The sequence below is a fragment of the Panthera tigris genome, chromosome A3, assembly GCF_018350195.1.
Source record: "Panthera tigris isolate Pti1 chromosome A3, P.tigris_Pti1_mat1.1, whole genome shotgun sequence".
NCBI classification, from domain to species: domain Eukaryota; kingdom Metazoa; phylum Chordata; class Mammalia; order Carnivora; family Felidae; genus Panthera; species Panthera tigris.
This window is the reverse complement of record NC_056662.1, coordinates 44,356,307-44,375,665: the sequence shown is the minus strand read 5'-3', so window position 1 is coordinate 44,375,665 and position 19,359 is coordinate 44,356,307. Positions and strand designations below refer to the sequence as shown.

At 44.2% G+C, this 19,359-nt stretch overlaps 1 protein-coding gene and 1 long non-coding RNA gene across 4 annotated transcripts in view; one reads left to right on the top strand and one right to left on the bottom strand.

Moving 5' to 3' along the window:
• The window catches only part of SLC24A3 (solute carrier family 24 member 3), a 502,919-nt gene that overhangs the window by 32,672 nt on the left and 450,888 nt on the right, over positions 1 to 19,359 (bottom strand). For all 3 annotated transcript variants that reach the window (XM_042980972.1, XM_042980970.1, XM_042980971.1), the window contains exons 14-15: positions 16,680 to 16,794; positions 15,179 to 15,291 (exon numbers count right to left, since the gene is read on the bottom strand). In XM_042980972.1, the coding sequence (XP_042836906.1) occupies positions 15,179 to 15,291; positions 16,680 to 16,794 (228 nt within the window). The remainder of the gene's footprint in view (positions 1 to 15,178; positions 15,292 to 16,679; positions 16,795 to 19,359) is intronic.
• On the top strand, positions 16,820 to 17,254 carry LOC122237271. Its single transcript, XR_006215614.1, has 2 exons — positions 16,820 to 16,974; positions 17,051 to 17,254. It is a non-coding gene; the product is annotated as an uncharacterized LOC122237271 (long non-coding RNA).

Below are 19,359 nucleotides of genomic sequence, written 5' to 3'. Positions count from 1 at the left end.
GTTTCGTGCTCCCTGAGTCACAGATGCAGGGCCCATTAAGAGCAAATGCAGAAAATCTCCATGGCAATGCCCACCAGAGAGCATCCTAGGCACAACTGCCCGACATTTAACACTGTTTTTATTTCTTGCCTTCAAAATACACAAATTCATTCTCTAATTCCCTCGTGGTAAATAATTGTTGCAGAGGAAACAGCAGGCTAGTTGGTTCCAAAGAAAACAGGAATTTGGCCCACAAATGTGGGCCCTCAAAATGTGCATTTGTTTTCATACGGATGCACACACAGAGACCCAGTCAGACCTAGTTTTAAGCATGCACGCGGTTCAGAAAACAGTTCCCTAAATCCTACACAGTTTGGACAGCCAACATCCCTGGCCTCAAAGATTATAACTTCCCCATATTATAGTTTAAAATCTCTCTATGGTTTGAGGTCAGCTCCACACAACCGGCAAATTCTTTGAGGAAAAATAAGAAGCCCCTGGATTCTTGCTAATTTATTATAACCTGGAACACATGTTACATGTCACTTCGCATTTTCAGATTTGGGTAATTTGAACATTTGTGCGGGTGTAGGCTCCAAATGGAGTGTCTAGCCGTGGCTTGATGTTGTAAGCTATCACTGGGTGGGAATCTCTTTCCCTGACACAATTAAATGAGGTAAAACAATGAATAAGCCTTGAGAAAAAAGGCACTTCGATGGCTGAGTCCTGTCCTTCCCAGAGTGCTGTCATGAACACAGTTGCACAGTTGCTCTCCCGAGCAAGTAGGGTGGGTTTTGTTCTCCCTGTGTAAAGACGAGGCAGCTGGCACTCTGGGAAGTTCAGCACGTGGCCAAGGTAAGATTCTGCTCACCAACTCCAGTGTGTGTGTGGTGTGGGTTTTCCCCATGCATCCAAGCATTTCTGTGACCCCCATGGGTATCCTACAATTTAACTCAGTTCTGACACTATTCACCCAGTGACCCCATCAGACGGCCCAGGTGAAGGGCTCAGTCCTACAAGACTCTCCTTCCCCCACCCCAGACACCAGTCACAAGTCCAGGTGTCACCTGTGCTTCCGAGTGACTGGCTATAGATTGGAGATTCAAAGGACGCACTGCTTGCGTTTGATTAGTTTGTTGGAGTGGCTCACAGAGCTCAGGAACACATTTTATTGACTATGTAACCAGTGTGTCCTAAAAGGGTAGAACTCAGGAGAAGCCAGTTGGAGAAGATGAACAGGGCAAGGTCTGGGGAAAGGGACAGAGCTGTCTCTGAGCACACCACTCTGCCAACCTGCACACGTTCACTAATCCGGAAGCTCCCTGAATCCCCTCCTTCTAGGTTTTTATAGAGGCTTCACTGCATAGGCAATTGGTTAAGTCCTTGGCTATTGGCAACCGATTCAACCTCTGGCCTGTCTCCTCTCCCTGGAGGTCAGAGGTGGGACTGAAAATGTCAACCTTTTAATCACATGGTTGGTTCCTCTGACAACTAGCTCTCATCCTAATGTGGGGTTGGAAAGTCATCTCATTCACCTAACAGAAGACACCTTATAGTTCTTATCATTTGGGAAATTTCAGAAGCTTTAAGAGCTCTGTGCTAGAAACAGGGATGAAGATCAAACATCTATTTCTTACTATAAATCACAGTATCACACAAGGCCAGGGAGCTGGTGAGGGATCAAGTAAACACTGAGCACTGGAATTCTGACAGTAAATTTTAGACTCTTCTTTGTAGCCAGCAGGGCACAGAGAAAAAGTCAGAGTTCTCTTCATCCACTAAGAACTCTCAAAAGTGGCACCTTGGCCTTTCTTGCCTACCATTTCTGAAACTACCTAGAATGAACCATAAGAACCACAAATACCAGTGTGGCAGATGCTAATGGGACTCCATCCCAGTGCCCCTTCTCACCATTTTGGTGGGACCAGCTGCCTCCCCATGACCAGTACCAGTGTCTGTGCCTGAGGGCTTTCCCCCCAAACCATGGAAATGCCAAGCTGCCCTGCATCAATGACTCTTGGGGCAGGCACATGAACATGAAGCCCCCCTGCCCCTTGATATTTCCTCCTAAATATGTTCCCTACCCCCCTGGCGGTCTTACACATCTCCATGAATGGCACCAGAAGTTACCTTCACTTTTTCTCTTCCTCAGCCCCTCCACGCATCCATGAGAAAACCTTATTAATTCTTCTGAAAACTTTTTCTCCCTTTCTATACTCACACCACCTTAGCCCCATCACTAGCATCTTGTCACCAGCTCCTGGACTAGTTTTCCTCTTCTTTGCCTTCTTGTCATACATTTCCAAACAGTATCAAATATGATCTTAAAGCATAAAGTGAACGATGCCTTTACTCTGCTTGAATCCTCAGTGGCAGTTGAAAACAATTCAAACTTTCCACAACAGCCAATAAAATCTTCAGATGACCAGGCCCCTGTCTTCTCCCAACTCACCTCCCCATTAACAGATGTTTAGAAGCTGATGAGAAATCAACCACCAGGTCCTGCTGATTCTTATTCTGCAGTTTCTTCTGGCACCTTCCATTATTCTCTCACTTCACTGCTACAACTGAGGCAGAGTGGATCACTGGTCTCAGTTCCCTTCCCTTGTATTCTGTGTCCACCCCCTTTCCACAGCCTCATGGTGGGCAGAGGCATTTTTCTGCTTCTTAGATTTGGGGTTGGCCATGTGATATGCTTTAGCCAATGGGATATTAGTGGATTTAACACAAACACAGGTTTGAAGTGTACTTCCATTATTGAGATGACCTTTTGTGCTCTTCATCCTGCAAAGAATGTGCCTCAGGAAGTCAGTGGTCCAAAGAGGATGACAGACACAGGGAATAACCCTGTCTGAAGCTTGGAGCCAAACCTAGATCAGCCAAACACCAGGCACCTCACAGATGCATGAATGGGAAATGTATGATAATGTATGTTTGCTGCTGAGTTTGGAGATGGTTTGTTACACAGCGTTACAGTAGCAATAGCTAACTGATACAAACTATCCTAATCCAGGTCACTGTATTTTCTTTCCCCTGCAAATGTATCATAACTGGTCTTACCTGGCTCCACTGCTTTCTCTATATGGTAGTCAGAATCTTCTTTCTAAAATGCACATGCAATCACACCACTCCCTCCCTCATACACTTCATTTTCTGACTGCCATGGCTCTAGCTCATTGTGTCCTTTAGTATGTGACTCCTGTATCCGGTTTCATCCCAGCCATTCATCCCTCCACTTTTCCACTTCCTGTCCCCACCCTCTACCCCCAGCCTAGGCGCTACCCTCAGGTCCTTCGGTGTGTGAACCTTTCTTGGAGCTTGGTCTTCTACAAGCTATTCCTCTTACTGGATAATCATCTCACATTCTTTACCTGCTTGGCTCCAGATAATCTCAGATTTTCAGAATAAGCATCACTTCCTTACAAGCATTGGAGGTCCTTAATCCCTGCCACATACCTTAAAAAACATCACACTTTGGGCACACATCACACTTTCTTTTGGAATTACTTGTATAACTGTCTCCTTCCAGAGGCTGCAGCTCCAGGGGCACAGGACAGTGTCTGGCTTGCTCACCAAAGCATTCCCCAATGGTGGTTACCAGCTTAGCACACAGTAAGTGTTCAGTTAATGTTTGATCAGAAAAAGAATGAGTGGGCAGAAAGTGTAGGATAAGAATGTTTCTGATCACCAGGGCAACTGGATGGCTCAGTTGGTTGAACATCTGACTCTTGGTTTCAGCTCAGGTCATGACCTTACAGTTGTGGGATTGAGCCCTGCACTGGGCTCCATGCTCTCTCTCTGTCTCTCTCTCTTAAAAGAAATAAACCTTAAAAAATGTATTAAGAAAAGGAAAGTTTCCGATCACCTCTTCTTTTTCCCTCTAAAGTTTCTGGAGTTAGGTGGACTCCTGCTTGGAAAATAAAACAGACTCTCCTCCTATTACTTTGTGGATTCACTTTGCATTTTTAAGCCCTAACTCGGAGATCTGAGTTTTGTCCTGGTTTCCTGGAGCCTGCCTGGTGACTTTCTTAATTCTGCTAGAGCATGTGGAACAGACATTCATTGCCAAAATGGGACAAGAGGTGCTCATTTTCCAAACTTTGACTTTTAGAAATATTTATTTCAGGCACTTAGGTAGCTAGCTGGCTTCCAAGCAAACCACAAGTGCTAAGAAATGTCAAAATTTGTAAAATTGCTTTTATTCCACACTATCAAATGCCTGAAACTATGCACAAAACAGCTGTCTTGATGGTAATTATCCAATAATTATGACTTGGAAACCCCAGCAACTTGAGATGGAAACATTGCTTCAGAATTGTCAGCAGGTCCATTGTGAGGGTGGGAGAGGCCATTAAAACCCACGCAGGCTTCTTGGTTCTGATATGAGAGATGCAGAGAGATATCATGGGGTTACCACTATGCTAAATGAAAGGAGGCCCCTGAGTGTCCTTCCAGAAATGAAGCCTCTCTCTCAGGAAAAACTGGAAGTGGAGAAGAGGGAAGACAAAATGCTCATGGCAAATAAACCCTTAAGTTTGTGCTTTTTTCATGAGCCTGGAACTATTTTTCCAAGAGAGTTCTGTATTGTGGCGTGAGGTTATACAGAGCCCCCAAATGTGGCTGGGCATTGGGGACTGCATAGAGGGGCCTGATGAAAGCCAGGTGGGGATCCAGGGACTGAATAAATGGGGGTAATCCTCATGGAAGGATCCAGAATGTTTCCTCCAACCTTTAGTTGGGAAACCACTGTAGACATATAATGAACCATAGCCTAGGGAAGCGAGGATTTTAGCTGCCACAATCACTCTGGAACATATAGAATAGGAATCTTGGGGTGAGGAGTGGTCTTTTTCCTCCAGGTCCTTCCTTCCTTCTTCCTTCCTACTCTTCCTTCATTCTCTTTCTCCCCTTTCTTTCTTTCTTCCTCCTTCCTTCCTTCCTTCCTTTTCTTTTCTTTTTTCTTTTCTTCTTTTTTTTTTTTTTGAGACAGAGAAAGTGCAAGCAGGGAAGGAACAGAAAGAGAGGGAGAGAGGGTCCCAAGCAGGCTCTGAGAGGTCAGTGCACAGAACCCGACATGGGTCTCAAACCCATGAAACCACGAGATCATGACCTGAGCCTAAATCAAGAGCTGGACGCTGAACTGACTGAACCACCCAGGCACCCCCCAGGTCCTTCTTTCTTTACGTGAAGCTTGCAGAGCTCACTTTAGCCTTATAGGCAGACCCTATTCTCCCTTTTAGCAAAGATTCAAACTCAGGGATGGATCTGGTCTAAAATCCTACCCCAGCAATGTCCCTCATACCTCTGTGCCCTCAGCTGTACATGGCAGCACTGTGGCACCATTTGCTCTGGGCGATATTCTCCTCCCTGCTGCTTTGGTCTCTGGTGTTTTGCAGAGAGAAAAAAGTCTCACTGTCTTCTCTCTGCCTATTACTGGCTGTGACAATCTCTCTGAACCTTGGTAGTTTGATCTCCAGAAGAGGACTTGGGACAGCAGTGCACTTAGAATGAAACCCATTACCCCTGTAAACCTCACCCCTGCATTTCTATTGCCTGGCTTCCCTTCTATTATCAGATACAGCATGCTTCAATGCCTTGGCATTTGCAGTCCCCTCTTTCTAAAATGCTCCCCCTGCCCTTCAGATACCCAGCTCTTTTTTTATTATTCCCTCCTCGGCATGGAACCCACCTCCTATCCAACAAATCCAAAGTGACACGTGCTGCCCATTCTATGATATCATTGTCTTCATAAGGCTTTTGCTCTCCCAAGTTAGCACGCTCACTAATGGACTGTCTGTCTCCCCCAACCCTGGTGCATGTTCTAACGGGGAGGGTCTATTCTACCCAGTTCGTTCTGTGTTTCCAGCACTTTGCCAAGTTCTTCACACATAGCAGCTGCACAATAAGTGTTGGCTGAAGAAATAATCCTTGCCTCATTTAGCTATAGTCAGGATTAGATGAGGCCATGTGGGCACGGTGTCCCTAGAGTGCCTGGCACATAGTAGGTCAATGAATGTTAAGCTATTCTTATTGCTGTTTTCTTCCCACCCCCACCCCCCATCCCTGCTCTCTTCTCAGGTCAGGCTTTTCCTTCATTCTGTTCTGCTCACATGTCTTTCATCACCCCAGGTGGTAAAGTTTAGGATCATCTATCCATCCATCCATGCAGCCATGCAGCCATGCAGCCATGCAGCCATTCATCCAACAAACACTTGTTGAGCAAATTCTAAGTACCAGGCACCACCACCAGGCATGGAGGAAACAACAAATGCACAAGACGGGTACAATCCTTGCCCTAAGGGAGAACATGTGTCTGGGGGAGACTCAGACAAAGGGAAAAAAGTAAGCTATGATGAGAACTGCTCAAAAATACAGGAATGACACCTGACCCAAGCTTGGGAGATTACAGTAAACATCTAAGCCAACACCTGAAAGATGAACTGGAGAAAGAACCAGAGAAGCCTCTTGTAATGGCCCTTTTACCCCTTCTGTGAGGTGCTCTGGTTCTAGATGGCTATGTTCTGGGACTCCTAGATTCTAGGAAAACAAAAAGACACAGGTTGGTTGGGCAAAATCCTGGGCCACTATTTTGGTCTACCATGACTAGGCAAAGATGTATTCTGTACAAGTGAAGTCTCCCAGAAAATTGAAGTCCACCTCTCTATAGGCCAGCAACTGTTTTTGATGAAAATATTTCATCACTTTTTCTTGATGACTCAGAATCACCACCATGAACATAAATTTTTTACCTGAGGTGAAATATGGCAAAGCTCTCAGGAGCTATTGATGTATATGGAGTTTCTTGCCCCTACCATTGAGAAAATAAAATTTATTCTCTATTTAAACAAGTAAAATGTCCCACTATGTGCATGATGGTAAAGGGTGCAGTGTGAATGGCAAACACAAAGTGGACATGGTCCTACACTCAGACTCTAGTAGAAGACAGATGATGTGGGTACCTAACCATCAGACAAGGTAGGAAACAGAATGGATCAACAGGGACATGGAGAAGAGATTATTACACATCTGCAGCATGAGGCTGTATCTGGGCAGCAAATGGAAGGGCTAGAGACCTAGGTATGTCGTAGGGACTCAGAGTATTCTTTTGCTTACAGGATTTCCTCCTTGTTGGATGCCCTCTCAATCAAAGAGATCAAACTATCTGAGTAAAATACAAAAAAACCCACAGCATTTTAAAGAAAGCCACTAGGCTCTGAGGATGGTTTTGTTACTCTGTCCCTCCTTAATTCAGCTCACCTGGCTGTCCTTCCCTGCTTCTTGACCATTTACCTTTTAGTTTCTGACATAGGCTCAAAAATTTTCCTGATAAGATTTTACTACTTATAAAATACAAGATTCTAGACTACACAGTCTTAATCATATATAACCATTGGCTTCCTAATAGCCCCTAAGTTGTGAATATTACTGAAAAATAAGTAGACATCTTTCCAAAGACATGCAGATGGCCAATAGACACATGAAAAGATGTTCAACATCACCCATTATTAGGGAAGTGCAAATCAAAACAGTAATGAGGTATCACCTCACATCTGTCGGAATGGCTAAAATCAACAAGACAAGAAATGACAAGTATTAGCAAGGAGGTGGAGAAAACGGTATCCTTGTGCATGGTTGGTGCAGCCACTGTGGAAAACAGTATTGAAGTTCTTCAAAAAAAAATAAAAAATCCAAATACCACATTATCCAGCAATTCCAATATTGGATATTTATACAGAGAAAACAAGCACACTAACTTAAAAAGATATATGCACCCCCATGTTTAATGTAGTATTATTTACAATAGCCAAGACATGGAAGTAACCTAAGTGTCCATCAATAGATGAATCAATAAGGAAGATGTAGTGTGTATATGTGTATATATATACATGGACTGAGTAAGCCACAGGAATAAAAGGCAGAGCATAAGGAATACAGTCAATGATATTGTAATAGCAATGTAATGGGACAGATGGTGGCTACATTTGTGGTGAACAAGGCATTATGTATAAACTTGTCAAAACATTAAGTTGTATGCCTGAAACTAAAGTAATGTTGTATGTCAACTATACTCAAATAAAAAAATAAATAAATACAAGAGGGATTCCTGGGTGGCTCAGTTGGTTAAGCGTCCAACTCTTGGATATAGCTTGGGTCATGATATCACTGTTCATGAATTTGAGCCCACATGGGGCTCTGCACTAGCAGTGCAGAACCTGCTTGGGATTCTCTCTCTCTCCCTCTCTCTCTTCCTCTCTCTAATAAGTAAATTTTAAAAAAATTTTAATTAAAAATATAAAAAATAAGTTAACAAATATTTTCCTTTGAATTTTAAAAGTTCAAAATGAAATCTTTCCAACATATGGTGCTGAAACAACCATATGTCCACATTCTAAAGAATGAAGCTGCACCCCTACCTCACACCATATACAAAAATTTTGATTTCCCTGCGATTCATAAACTGTTTATAGATTATATTACTGATTTTGTGCTTTCAAAAGAGAGCACTACATTGGATGTCTGTATCCTGGAAATAAAATGAAGATCTCTCTGGGATGGAGTACAGAAATAGAAGCATTTGGAAGAAAATGCAACATGACACATCTTTCTCCAGTTTTCTGAGCAAACATTTCCCCCAGGAGCACTCTCTTGTGTGCCATGCCTGTTGATCACAGAAGTGGCCTGTTTCTTCTCCTGTCTTTTCCCCTTTACTTCAGTTAAGGGTGATCTTCAACCACAGGATTCGATGTGCACAATCCCAGCAGAATGACCAAAGTGACCCAATTATGTCATGTACAGATGGAAAACATGAATTTGGACTAAAAATCTAATAGGGCCTGAATTTCTGTCTTCATGATGTCACCCTGTCACTAAAGTCAGGAACCTGAAAAGCATATGTTTTCATGACTGTGGGTGTTACTGAGTGAGAATTATGTTTAATTTTCTGTTCTTTGAAGAGTGTTGGGAGAATTTCAGAAGGACAGGAAAGGCGGGCAGGTATCAGGGCTCATTTATGGCAGACAATGTGCCTTGCTAAGTTGGGATTTCAGGCCTGATATCCACGTTCAGTCAGGGAGATTTCAAAGCTGATGGGGAGGAACTGGTTCATTTACAGGACGAATTCTGAGTTGTTATTGTTGTTGTTGGTTGAAAGGCTTTGCTTTCACATTATATGATTGCACCCTCTAACCACAGTAAAGAAAAAAATAACCACAATGGATCTTTGGTACACTGGAAGGATTTGCGTCTCCTGCTCCTGTCTGTCAATCCCTCCCTGGAGAGAGTCCATATGGTAAAAGTCTATTATATATGGATCAGTTTTCCAGGTTATTTAGAACACCATTTCTTTTCATCTTTTTGCTGCCTGCTTTTTTTTCAAAACTATTTTATTTATTTATTTATTTTTAAGAGAGAATGCCAATGTGGGGGGGGGGGTAGAGAGAGAAGGGAACAGGGGATCCAAAGCAGGCTCCATGCTGACAGCAGTGAGCCTGATGTGGGGCTTGAACTCATGAACCATGAAATCATGACCTGAGCCAGTCAGTTGCTCAACTGCCTAAGCCACCCTGGTGCCCCCTGCTGCCCGCTCTTTAGCCACTATTCTCTGGTCTTCACCAGAGGAAACAAAAAGCAGTTGAAATTCACACAGGTCTGAATTTTACTTCTTTATAACTCTGACAAGTGGGGAAATGCAACAGGGGAACACACCAGATGGATCTGCTGGTGAACTCAACAGATCCACATCCAGTGCTCTGAGCTGGGTTAAGGTGCACAGAAACCAGGCAGAGATGGGGTGCTGATGAAGATAGGATCTAAAGACGGACCGGGAAATGAGAGACAGAGTATTGCATTTAGCAAAGCGAGAATCTCTGGAGGGAGGGAGACACCCAAGGCTGAGTGTGACTGAGTAACGACAGAGGGTCCCTAGTAGCACTTCAGAGGAAGTTATGTTGTGCTATTCACGTTATATTCAACACTCTTTTCATGGCTCAAGTATGTACATGCCCATACTATGTGCCGCAAGGAAGCTCGCCCTCATACGGCTTCCTCTGGTCAGAATGTCAGGGTAACGCCTGTTTTTTTTTTTTTTTTTTAAAAGAATGTGAGGGTGCCATGAAGCTGTCCTCCAAATCTCAGGAATGAAACAAGGACAAATGAAAATGTAAGGAATATTGCCATTTGCAAGAAACAATTAGGCACAAATAAAGAACTTCAAGGTGTTCATATTCTTTATAACAATTCCAGCTTTGGGAAAATAGCCTCAAATGTAAATACAGTTTTATGTAGAGTTTTTTTTTTTTTAGATGTCTAGAATCTATAAGAATGATTTACAGAGATGTGTGTTGCATCATTATTTATAACAGTGAAAATCTTGAGGCAAGATGTGTCTAACAGCAGCATGGTTAAGGAAATTTTGGTATAAGTAAAGAATATGAAGTTGCCTTTAAAGATGATGTTTCTAGTGAGCTTTTAAGGAAATCTTGATATGATGTTTGATATAATGAGGAGTATAAAAAGCAATGCACATAACTGTAGAGTGGAGTGTCAGCTATATAAACCAATATGGAAAGGAAAACATGCAGAAATATTGAGAACTGATACTTACAGATCATATTATGCATGATTTTTATCTCATCCTCTGAACCTGCAGTCTCATGGGCAGCCACAAGCCACATGTGGCTGTGTAAATTGAAATTAATTAAAATAAAATGAAAAGAAAAAACTCCAAGTCTTCCCTTGAACGAGCCACATTTCAAGTTCTTAAAAGTCTCATGGAGCTAGTGGTTACTATATTTGACAGTACAACATACAACAGGCTCCATCATTACAGAAAGTTCTACTGGGCAGAAACTGCTCCAGAGTTTTCTGGCATTGGTTTCTCTGATTTTCAATGAAGACCATGTGCTATTTTGATAATCAGAAAAAAGGAAAAACAAAGTCAAGTTAAGGTGACTCGACTGTAGAAAAACCCAGGAGATTGTCTGAGGAATGGCGAAAGAGAAGCAAGGTGATTTGTGATTTAAGGAAGCAGCTACTTTAATGAGAGAGATTCGATATAATCAATAATATGTTCTCAACGTGGTCACAGGAAAGATGTATTAACTGGGAGGGGGAGGGTCCACATATGACTCAGAAAAAGGAGCTCAAAGAGGCAGGATTGGTCAGTGTGCCCCAGGATGGCTGTCATGACAGGGAGAAGAGCCCTATGATACGAGCTGATGCCTCAGACAATAGCAACTCAACGGCTCCTGTAAAAGGTTGTCCATTAAATCCTCTTTCTTGTTTGGCCCCCACTCACAACCAGACACTCCAGACTTTAGAGACTGCTAGTGTCCACTGACATCTTCATTGCCTCTCCTTCCTGGATGCACAGCTAAACAAGTGTCCTGGATCCTTCTTGCATCTAGGTGGGAATGTTTGACTTATCTACACAATGGGTGGGAGCAGAGAGGACATATACGACCTTCAGTCCTCATCACAAAACCATCTGCATAATATCCCATGCCCTTGCTTCCTCTGCTTCCTGTGTGTCTATTGGAGAAGGACTCCGGGATGGTAGAACCACAGGATGAAACAAGCCCCACTCTGAGTCTCTGTCTGAAGAGCCATGGGAGCTGCCAGGATGGAAATATCTGCAGGGGATTTGGAGGAAGAAATAAATGTTTCTTGGGCTGCCCCAGTGAAGTGTTGGGGTTGTTTATGATACATATAGTAGTAGTGATACTTACTCTAACACATAAATTCTCATTTGATCTTCTATGCAGAACGTGTTAAGGCAGCAGGTCTGGTTACTTAATCCTTGCATGCCTCTAGGGGAGCCTAGAATGATGACAGATCCTCAGCCAATCCCCAAGAATGCGGTCCTTGGAATGTTCTTTGTGTTACTGATGAATGATGTTGTTTTGTGCTCCCAAAGCAATGGGGCATGCTGTACCAGCTTGTCAGGATTGTTTAGCGAGCTTTATGATGTATATCTGGGGTCTATGCTGGAATTCTGAATTTTGCTATCATGGCTGTATACTGAGCAGGAATGTGTCTACCTGACCAGCACTCCATAAAAGTCTCAAATTCCAGTGGACTGCCCTGGATAGAGATATCTCACACATGTCCGTACAGGTTGCTGCTAGAGAGAAAGCATGTCTTATGTGACCTGGTGGGGCAGGAATTTGTGCGTGCATCTGACCTCTCTGGATTTTTCCTGATGCATTTCGCTTTTCTGCTGCTTTTACTCCATATCCTTTGCTATAATAATAAACCTTGGCCACGACTAAAATCTGCTACTAAGTCCTGTGAATACTCCTGGTGAGTCACTGAACTTGTGGGTAGTCATGGGGCTCCCTAAATACCTCCCACCCATGGGAGGTACAGGCTCTAGTTATGGAATGAAGAAGTCATGGGGATGAAAAGTACAGCATAAGAGAATATAGTCAATGGTATTGTCATAGTACTGTATGGTCATTACACTTGTGGTGAGCATAGCATGATGTATAGATTTGTCAAATCACTACTTTGTACATCTGAAACTAATGTAACATTGTGTGTCAACTATACTTAAAAAAAAAAAAAAGAAAGAAACAGGGGCACCTGGGTGGTTCAGTTGGTTAAACACTGGACTTCGGCTCAGGTCATGATTGCACAGTTCATGGATTTGAGCCCTGCATTGGGCTCTGTGCTGGCAGCTCAGAGCCTGGAGCCTGCTTCAGTTTCTGTGTCTCCCTCTCTCTCTTCTCCTCCCCTGCTTGCCCTCTCTCTCTCTTTGAAAACTAAATAAACATTAAAAAAAATTTAAAAAGAAACTGTAAACACAGGGGCCTGGGTGACCCAGTCCAGTTAAGCATCTGACTTGATTTGGGTTCAGGTCATGATCTCACAGTTCAGGGGATCAAGCCCTGTGCTGGGCTCTGTGCTGACAGCATGGAGCCTGCTTAACATTCTCTCTCCCCCTCTCTCTCTGCCCCTCACCTTCACATGCATGCACACGGGCATACTCTCTCTCTCTCTCTCTCTCTCTCTCTCTCTCTCTCTCTCTCTCTCAAAATAGATAAAGAAATCTAAGGAAAAAAAGAAACACACACACAAAAAAACCAAAAACCAAAACCAAAAACCAAACTACCTCCTACATAAGGTCTTCACCTAGGAAAACAGAACACAAATTGTCCAGAATAAGTATGCTTTCTATCTTGCACTTACATATCTTACTACCATCTGTTGACATTCTAGCACATACATCAAACTCTTGTGAATCTGGTTGATGTGAGTCTCTTCATAAGTGCCTAACTGACAACAGTGTCACTCATAAAAATCTTAGAAATATTGTCTGGAATCCTGTGACTATCCAATTTATGATGTCCTTTCAGGGGCCAACCTGGAGGACACTTCTTCAGTGTCTCTTCTACATTCATCACTTAACATGTAATAAGATGAAGCCAAGTTCAAGGGCCATGAGTGAGATAAAAACAAAGGGTGTGCAGGGATCCCATTTAGTGGTGGGGTCCAGAAAGGAATCCTGAATGAAAGGGCAATAGGGACCCCTGGAAGAAGGGACATCATTTCAAATGGGACGAGTGATAAGGTATGCGCATCTGAGGCAGAGTAGTCTGCAGGAGGGGAAATATAGGGCATCTTCAGGGACAGTGATTCTGAGGGGCGCTAGCTTGGCTCTAAACAATGTCAGAGGTGGCAGGTAGCTTGGGAAGTATGATGTTCAGGGTACACTGTTTGGGGGCTACTGAAGAATTGGCCTTTCTGGTGGATATGTATCTGTTTACATTACAATCAGTCAAGGCTTGGTGGTCCTTATTCCTGGGCTCAAGGCCAGGAATGATTTTGAATAAGCATGACATTCTCCAACATGCCAAGTGCGTCTCTGCCTCAGGGCCTTTGCACTGACTGTTCCTTTTGCCTGGAATGCCCTGCCCTGCCCATTTCCCCATGGCTGGTTCTCTCTAGTTATGTAGATTTCATCTCCAAAAACCAGCTTCCCCCCAAGGTAATGTGGCCTCTCTCACCACATCATTACCCAATTTCACTGACAAAATAGAAGAGATCTCTACTCCTTAGAACATATTCTGCTTCTTTCCATCCCCTTATGCTTATCTTTATTCTCTGATGAAATCTCTCAGTCAACAGGTAATTTCACATGAACCAAAAACACGTAGACTTTCTGTATGAATTTTGATTTCATTGTAACTGGCTGGACACACCTTCCCTAGTTGAAACGGCCATTTGTCAAACAACTTTGATGACAACCCTCGTCTGAGCCGCAGGATTTTCTGCAGGATATACAATTACTGAACAAATTTTGCAGCTAAACTAAGGTAATGCTCAGTAACACACTGAGAGAGGCACTCAGCACTGGGTTGGGTGTAAACACTTTGGAGGCATGCTACCCTTTTCTTCCTGTGTCCAGGCAAAAATCTTGAATTGTAGTTTCTCCCTCAGTCCTCAGACAGTGTCGAGGACAGTGGTGCCATCAGCAGAGGGGGAACATTTTCAAAGAATGGGAAAGAGTGCCAGACCCTCCGGGTAGCTCACCTGCAAATCTACCTGAGGTCACAATTAGCTCAGGCTTGAGAAAGAGCACGGAGGCCATCGCCTCACAGTCTGTCACCAGATCCCTGACAGAGAGGGTCTATTATATTTTGTGTCCCTTCCTTCACAAATAAAATTATTTTGCCTGTAAAACAAATACACTAGACAGGGGTTGGCAGATGATGGCCCATGGGCCAAATCTGGCCCACCTCCTGTTTTTGCATAACCCATGAGTTAAGAATGATTTTTATGCTTTTCACTAGTTGAAAAAAATGGAAAGAATCATAGATCATGTATCATGACATATAAAAATTATATGGAATTGAAATTTCTGTTTCTATACATAAAGTTTTGTTTGCACAGCCATGCTCATTAATTTACACGTTGTCTCTGGCTGCTTTCAGGCTACACAGCAGTAGGGGTGGATGGTTGTGATAGAGACTGTTTGGCCCTCAAAGCCTGATGTATCACAATCTGGCCCTTTACAGAAAAGGTTTGCCAGTTCTGTTCTTGAGTCCTGAATGTGCCCACAAGCCTGACTTTGGAAGGACTTGGATAAGAAAGAGTTCGTTTACCCCTCGATATTAGTAATACCGCATCTCCTTTGCCCTGAAAACAGTGTCCGTGTAGCCCTAGATTTAAAGAGAAATCACGGAGAAAACCCACTTACATAGGATCCATAATCCACAGCCAGGGTCTGCAGGGCCCATGGGAGACCAAGGCCAATGAGGATATCAAACACGTTGCTCCCAATGGAGTTGGACACAGCCATGTCTCCCATGCCTGCGAGGATGAGAGGTCACTTGAGTTAGAAAGGAGATCTCAGGGTAGGACAGGGCACCCCAGAGGGACTCTCCCAACCCTTTGGTCTGATAGCCAGAGACTTAGCTGGTAGGTCTACTAGCTCATTTGCTAGGTGATTCCCTTCCCAGGCCATCACCTGTATTTTCAACAGCATATGCATTTTTGCATACAATGGAATGGAATATGACAAGAACAGAATAGAATGAGATGCACATTCTAGTGAGCTGTTGACCTTTACTTCAAACATGACCACTGGCTAAATGGGAATGATTCCAAACACCAAATAGAGTTCCAAAGATTCTGAAACACCCTTCTAGAAAGGAATAAACTTGATAGTTCTGTTAAACCTCTCATGAGCTCACCAATCCATATATTTTAGTACCATCTCCCAACTGCTCTACACTGTTCTCAATTCTTCTAAATAATTGAGTACTATTAAGAAAAAATAATGTGGAGTGCCGAGGTGGCTCAGTGGGTTAAGCATCTAACTCCTGATTTCTGCTCAGGTCATGATCTCATGGTTTCATGAGTTCCAGCCCCACGTTGGACTCTGCCTGCTGACCGTGTGGAGCCTGCTTGGGATTCTCTGTCTTTCTCTCTCTCTGCCCCTCCCTCGCTCATGTTCTCTCTGTCTCTGTCTCTCTCTAAATGAATGAATAAATGAATGAATGAATAAATGAAATCAGCAAAACTTAGTGAGTACATCTAGAGGATACTATGCTAAGTGTTACGGCTGCACATTGTGTTTGTTGAAAACAAATGCCGTCTAGCACAAAGCAGGCATATAAATTAGAGTGGTGCTAGGGAAGGGCATGGCCATCTGGAAGGGGCGTCCACCTGTGAGCTTGGTTTTGAAGGAGCGGAGGGTGGGCCATACACTGATGACTGACCTGTGGCAACCATCACTGTCGAGGGTACTGCAGCTGGGCAGACCTTAGGTCATGGAGTCTGTCTTCTCTAAGCCTCAGTTTCCCTAATTCATAAAATGGGCATATGATTTTCCCTACCCCATGGAGTTGTTTAAATTAAATAAGATAACAATACCTAAACTGCTTTGCTCAGTGTGTGGCACTCAGCAAAGGTTAGCTATATTACATTTATTACTATTTTTAATAATAGAAGAATGGTAATACAACCTTCAGAAGAGGTTCTGGGTGCTACCTAGAAAACATCTCTGCCTTTCTTAAGGGTAGATCTTCTGGCTTATTTCCCTGTTCTTTTGATGCCAGTTAGCTTTTTGACCAACACAGCACTGAAGTCACCCATCACCCTGGTAACTACCATGTGGATCCCCCAAAGCTCTTCCTGCCCATAGGGAGGCCTTCCTTCCTCCCCTATCCCTGCCCCCATCTAACTGGAGGCCTCACCTTGTCTGGCCACGATGAGGCTGGCCATGCAGTCAGGCACACTGGTTCCAGCTGCCAGGAAGGTGATCCCCATGATGACATCAGGAATCCCCAGCGTGTATCCAATGATTGTGACCTGGATGAGGCAGGAAGAGGTGGTGAGCAGGGAGCCGGTGCCAGCCCCACCCACTTGTGGATCCTCTGCCTGACAAACAGAAAAGGTTGCAGTCTGGCTAGTCTGCCCAGGGAGCAATGCCCGCTCTCTGTATCAATGCAGAGGGCCAAGAACATTTCATGGAGCAGACCAGGACTGCAGGTCAGGGGACCGGGGTGCGGTGATGAAGCCCAAGTTTTCCAACCAAAGACTGGTGTTTTATACATGTTCCTTTCAGGCGAGGCAGCCATCTCGAGACAGGAGAAACAGTTTCTGGGAAAAGGTGATATTGGGACAGAATATTGAAACTCAGACTGGTCCTGGGAAAGAAACCCAGAATGGATGACTGCCATCCTGTGCCGGGAATTTAGGTATCTGAGTTCCAAGCTGCACAACTGGAATTCACAAGAACCTTAAGCGTGGGAACAACGGCCACACTATACTCGCTTATGTTGATTGATTTAATACTCAGACACCGTGCTAAGTGATGTTCATGGTTTTAACTTGTTAAAGTTTCACAACAAACCTACAGGGTAGGTGCTAGATTACCTCCACTCTTCAGATGGGAAGCAGAGGCAATGCTCAAGGAAGGCTGGGGACAGCCAGGCTCCTCTCCACAGGCAGCACCACCATTTGCATAGAAGGGGTTAAGCCAGAAGGCAGAAACAGGTGCTACCCAGGCAGTGCCTGCATTACGCAAATGTGCCCATTCTTGGCCCCTGATTTCCAGAGGGGGGAGGGGAAATAGGCAGGGAGTTGGAGAGGCTAGCTGTTGAGGGCCAGTGGTAAAATGGAGGCAACTGGTAAAAGAAAGCAATTCCCGTATGTTGACCTAAGGAGAGGTCCATCCACAGGAGCAGAGATGATTAGGTCATTTCACGATGCCACCTGAGCGCCTTCACTTTCCAGAAAATTAAGAGAAATGCAAACCATGTGTTGTAAGTAGCACACTCTCTTTTCAGCTCTACCTGGCCTCTCAGCCCCACTGTAAGAGACACCTATCCCTGACTTGGCTCCAAAGGTCACAGTTGCTCCTTCCCCATCCAAAGGTTTGGGGGATGGTAAACCGCTGGGATACCTGGCTTCTTCCTCTCAAACCAGAAAATGCCCTTGATGTCCATTCAGTGCAGGACTGATTTGGGGACGGCCTTGGGGCTCTCTGTCTCCCACTCTCCAGGGAGGAAAGTGAGATGCACTTGTTCCCAGGGACCTTTTGTGAAATGGAGCTGGCCAAGCTGTGTTTCTCCCTTCTTAACCCTCAGCTAGGTCCCTGCAGGGACCGGTTTGGCTCAGTGGCATTTGGCCTGGAACAGAGCTGGGGTTCCTGTTCTTGCTAGTGTCATTATTACCAGGTTTGCGGTTTTGTCTGGAGTTTGGGGAACCGATTCTCCAGGGAGCTGGGACCAAGTCTTGTATTTCTCCTTGTGTTCTCCCTTACTCTTGGCCATTTCTCAGAACTTCTTAGAACCTCCACCAGGGTGGAAGGAAGAAAACAGGAGGGGCAACTCCAGGTCGCTTGGTAGGCTTGCAGGTTGGTGGACCTGGGAAAACCAGCTAGCACCTGGAGGTTAGGAACACCAAAACTATTCCCCAAACTCGAACAGAGACGGCACCCAAAGAATATATCAAATAAAAACATCAATGAATCCTGCATGGGGGAGAAACCCTACAAGATTTGGGTTAGAAAAAAATTATCTGCAGGGGCGCCTGGGTGGCTCAGTCAGTCAAGCATCTGACTTCAGCTCAGGTCACGATCTAGCGGTTTGTGAGTTTGAGACCCGCCTTGGGCTCTGTGCTGATAGCTCAGAGCCTGAAGCCTATTTCAGGTTCTGTGTCTCCCTCTTTCTGCCCCTCCCTCTTGCCTGCTCACACTGTCTTTGTCTCCCTCTCTCAAAAGTAAATAAACAAAAAAAAATTATCTGTTGATGTTGAAGGCAAGGGATAATTTGTGAGTTAACCGTCAGGTTTACAAATTTGCCATGATTTCCAAAATAATCTCTTCAGAACCTTTTTTTTTTTTTTTTTAGCCCTTGGATTTAATGTTTATTTAGTTTTGAGAGAGAGACAGAGAGAGAGTAAGCAGGGGACGGGCAGAGAGAGAGGGAGACACAGAATCCGAAGCAGCTCCAGGCTCTGAGATGTCAGCCCAGAGCCCGACGTGGGGCTCAGACCCACGAAATGTGAGATCATGACCCAAGCTGAAGTTGATGCCCAACCAGCTGAGACACCTAGGCGCCCCTAGATCTTGGGTTTAATTCTCCAGAATTTATATTACAGTTCTGTTCAATGTTTGAACCAGATTAATTTAGATTTGAGCAGTTTTGTCACAGCTTTTCATCTCTGCCTAACTCTGACTGGACTAGGTTTGCTCCCCAGTTAAAAAGCAGAGTTGTAAATGGGCAATGCACTCTGGATGGTTGTGTTGCCTTAAAATGGCTTTGGGGCAGAGGCTCTTTTGAGCCATAGCCCCACAACCAATGCCAGTCCTTGAATCATTATTTTAGCTTCAGAAAGGACCCTTGAGTGGTCTCCGGGTCTAATGACCTT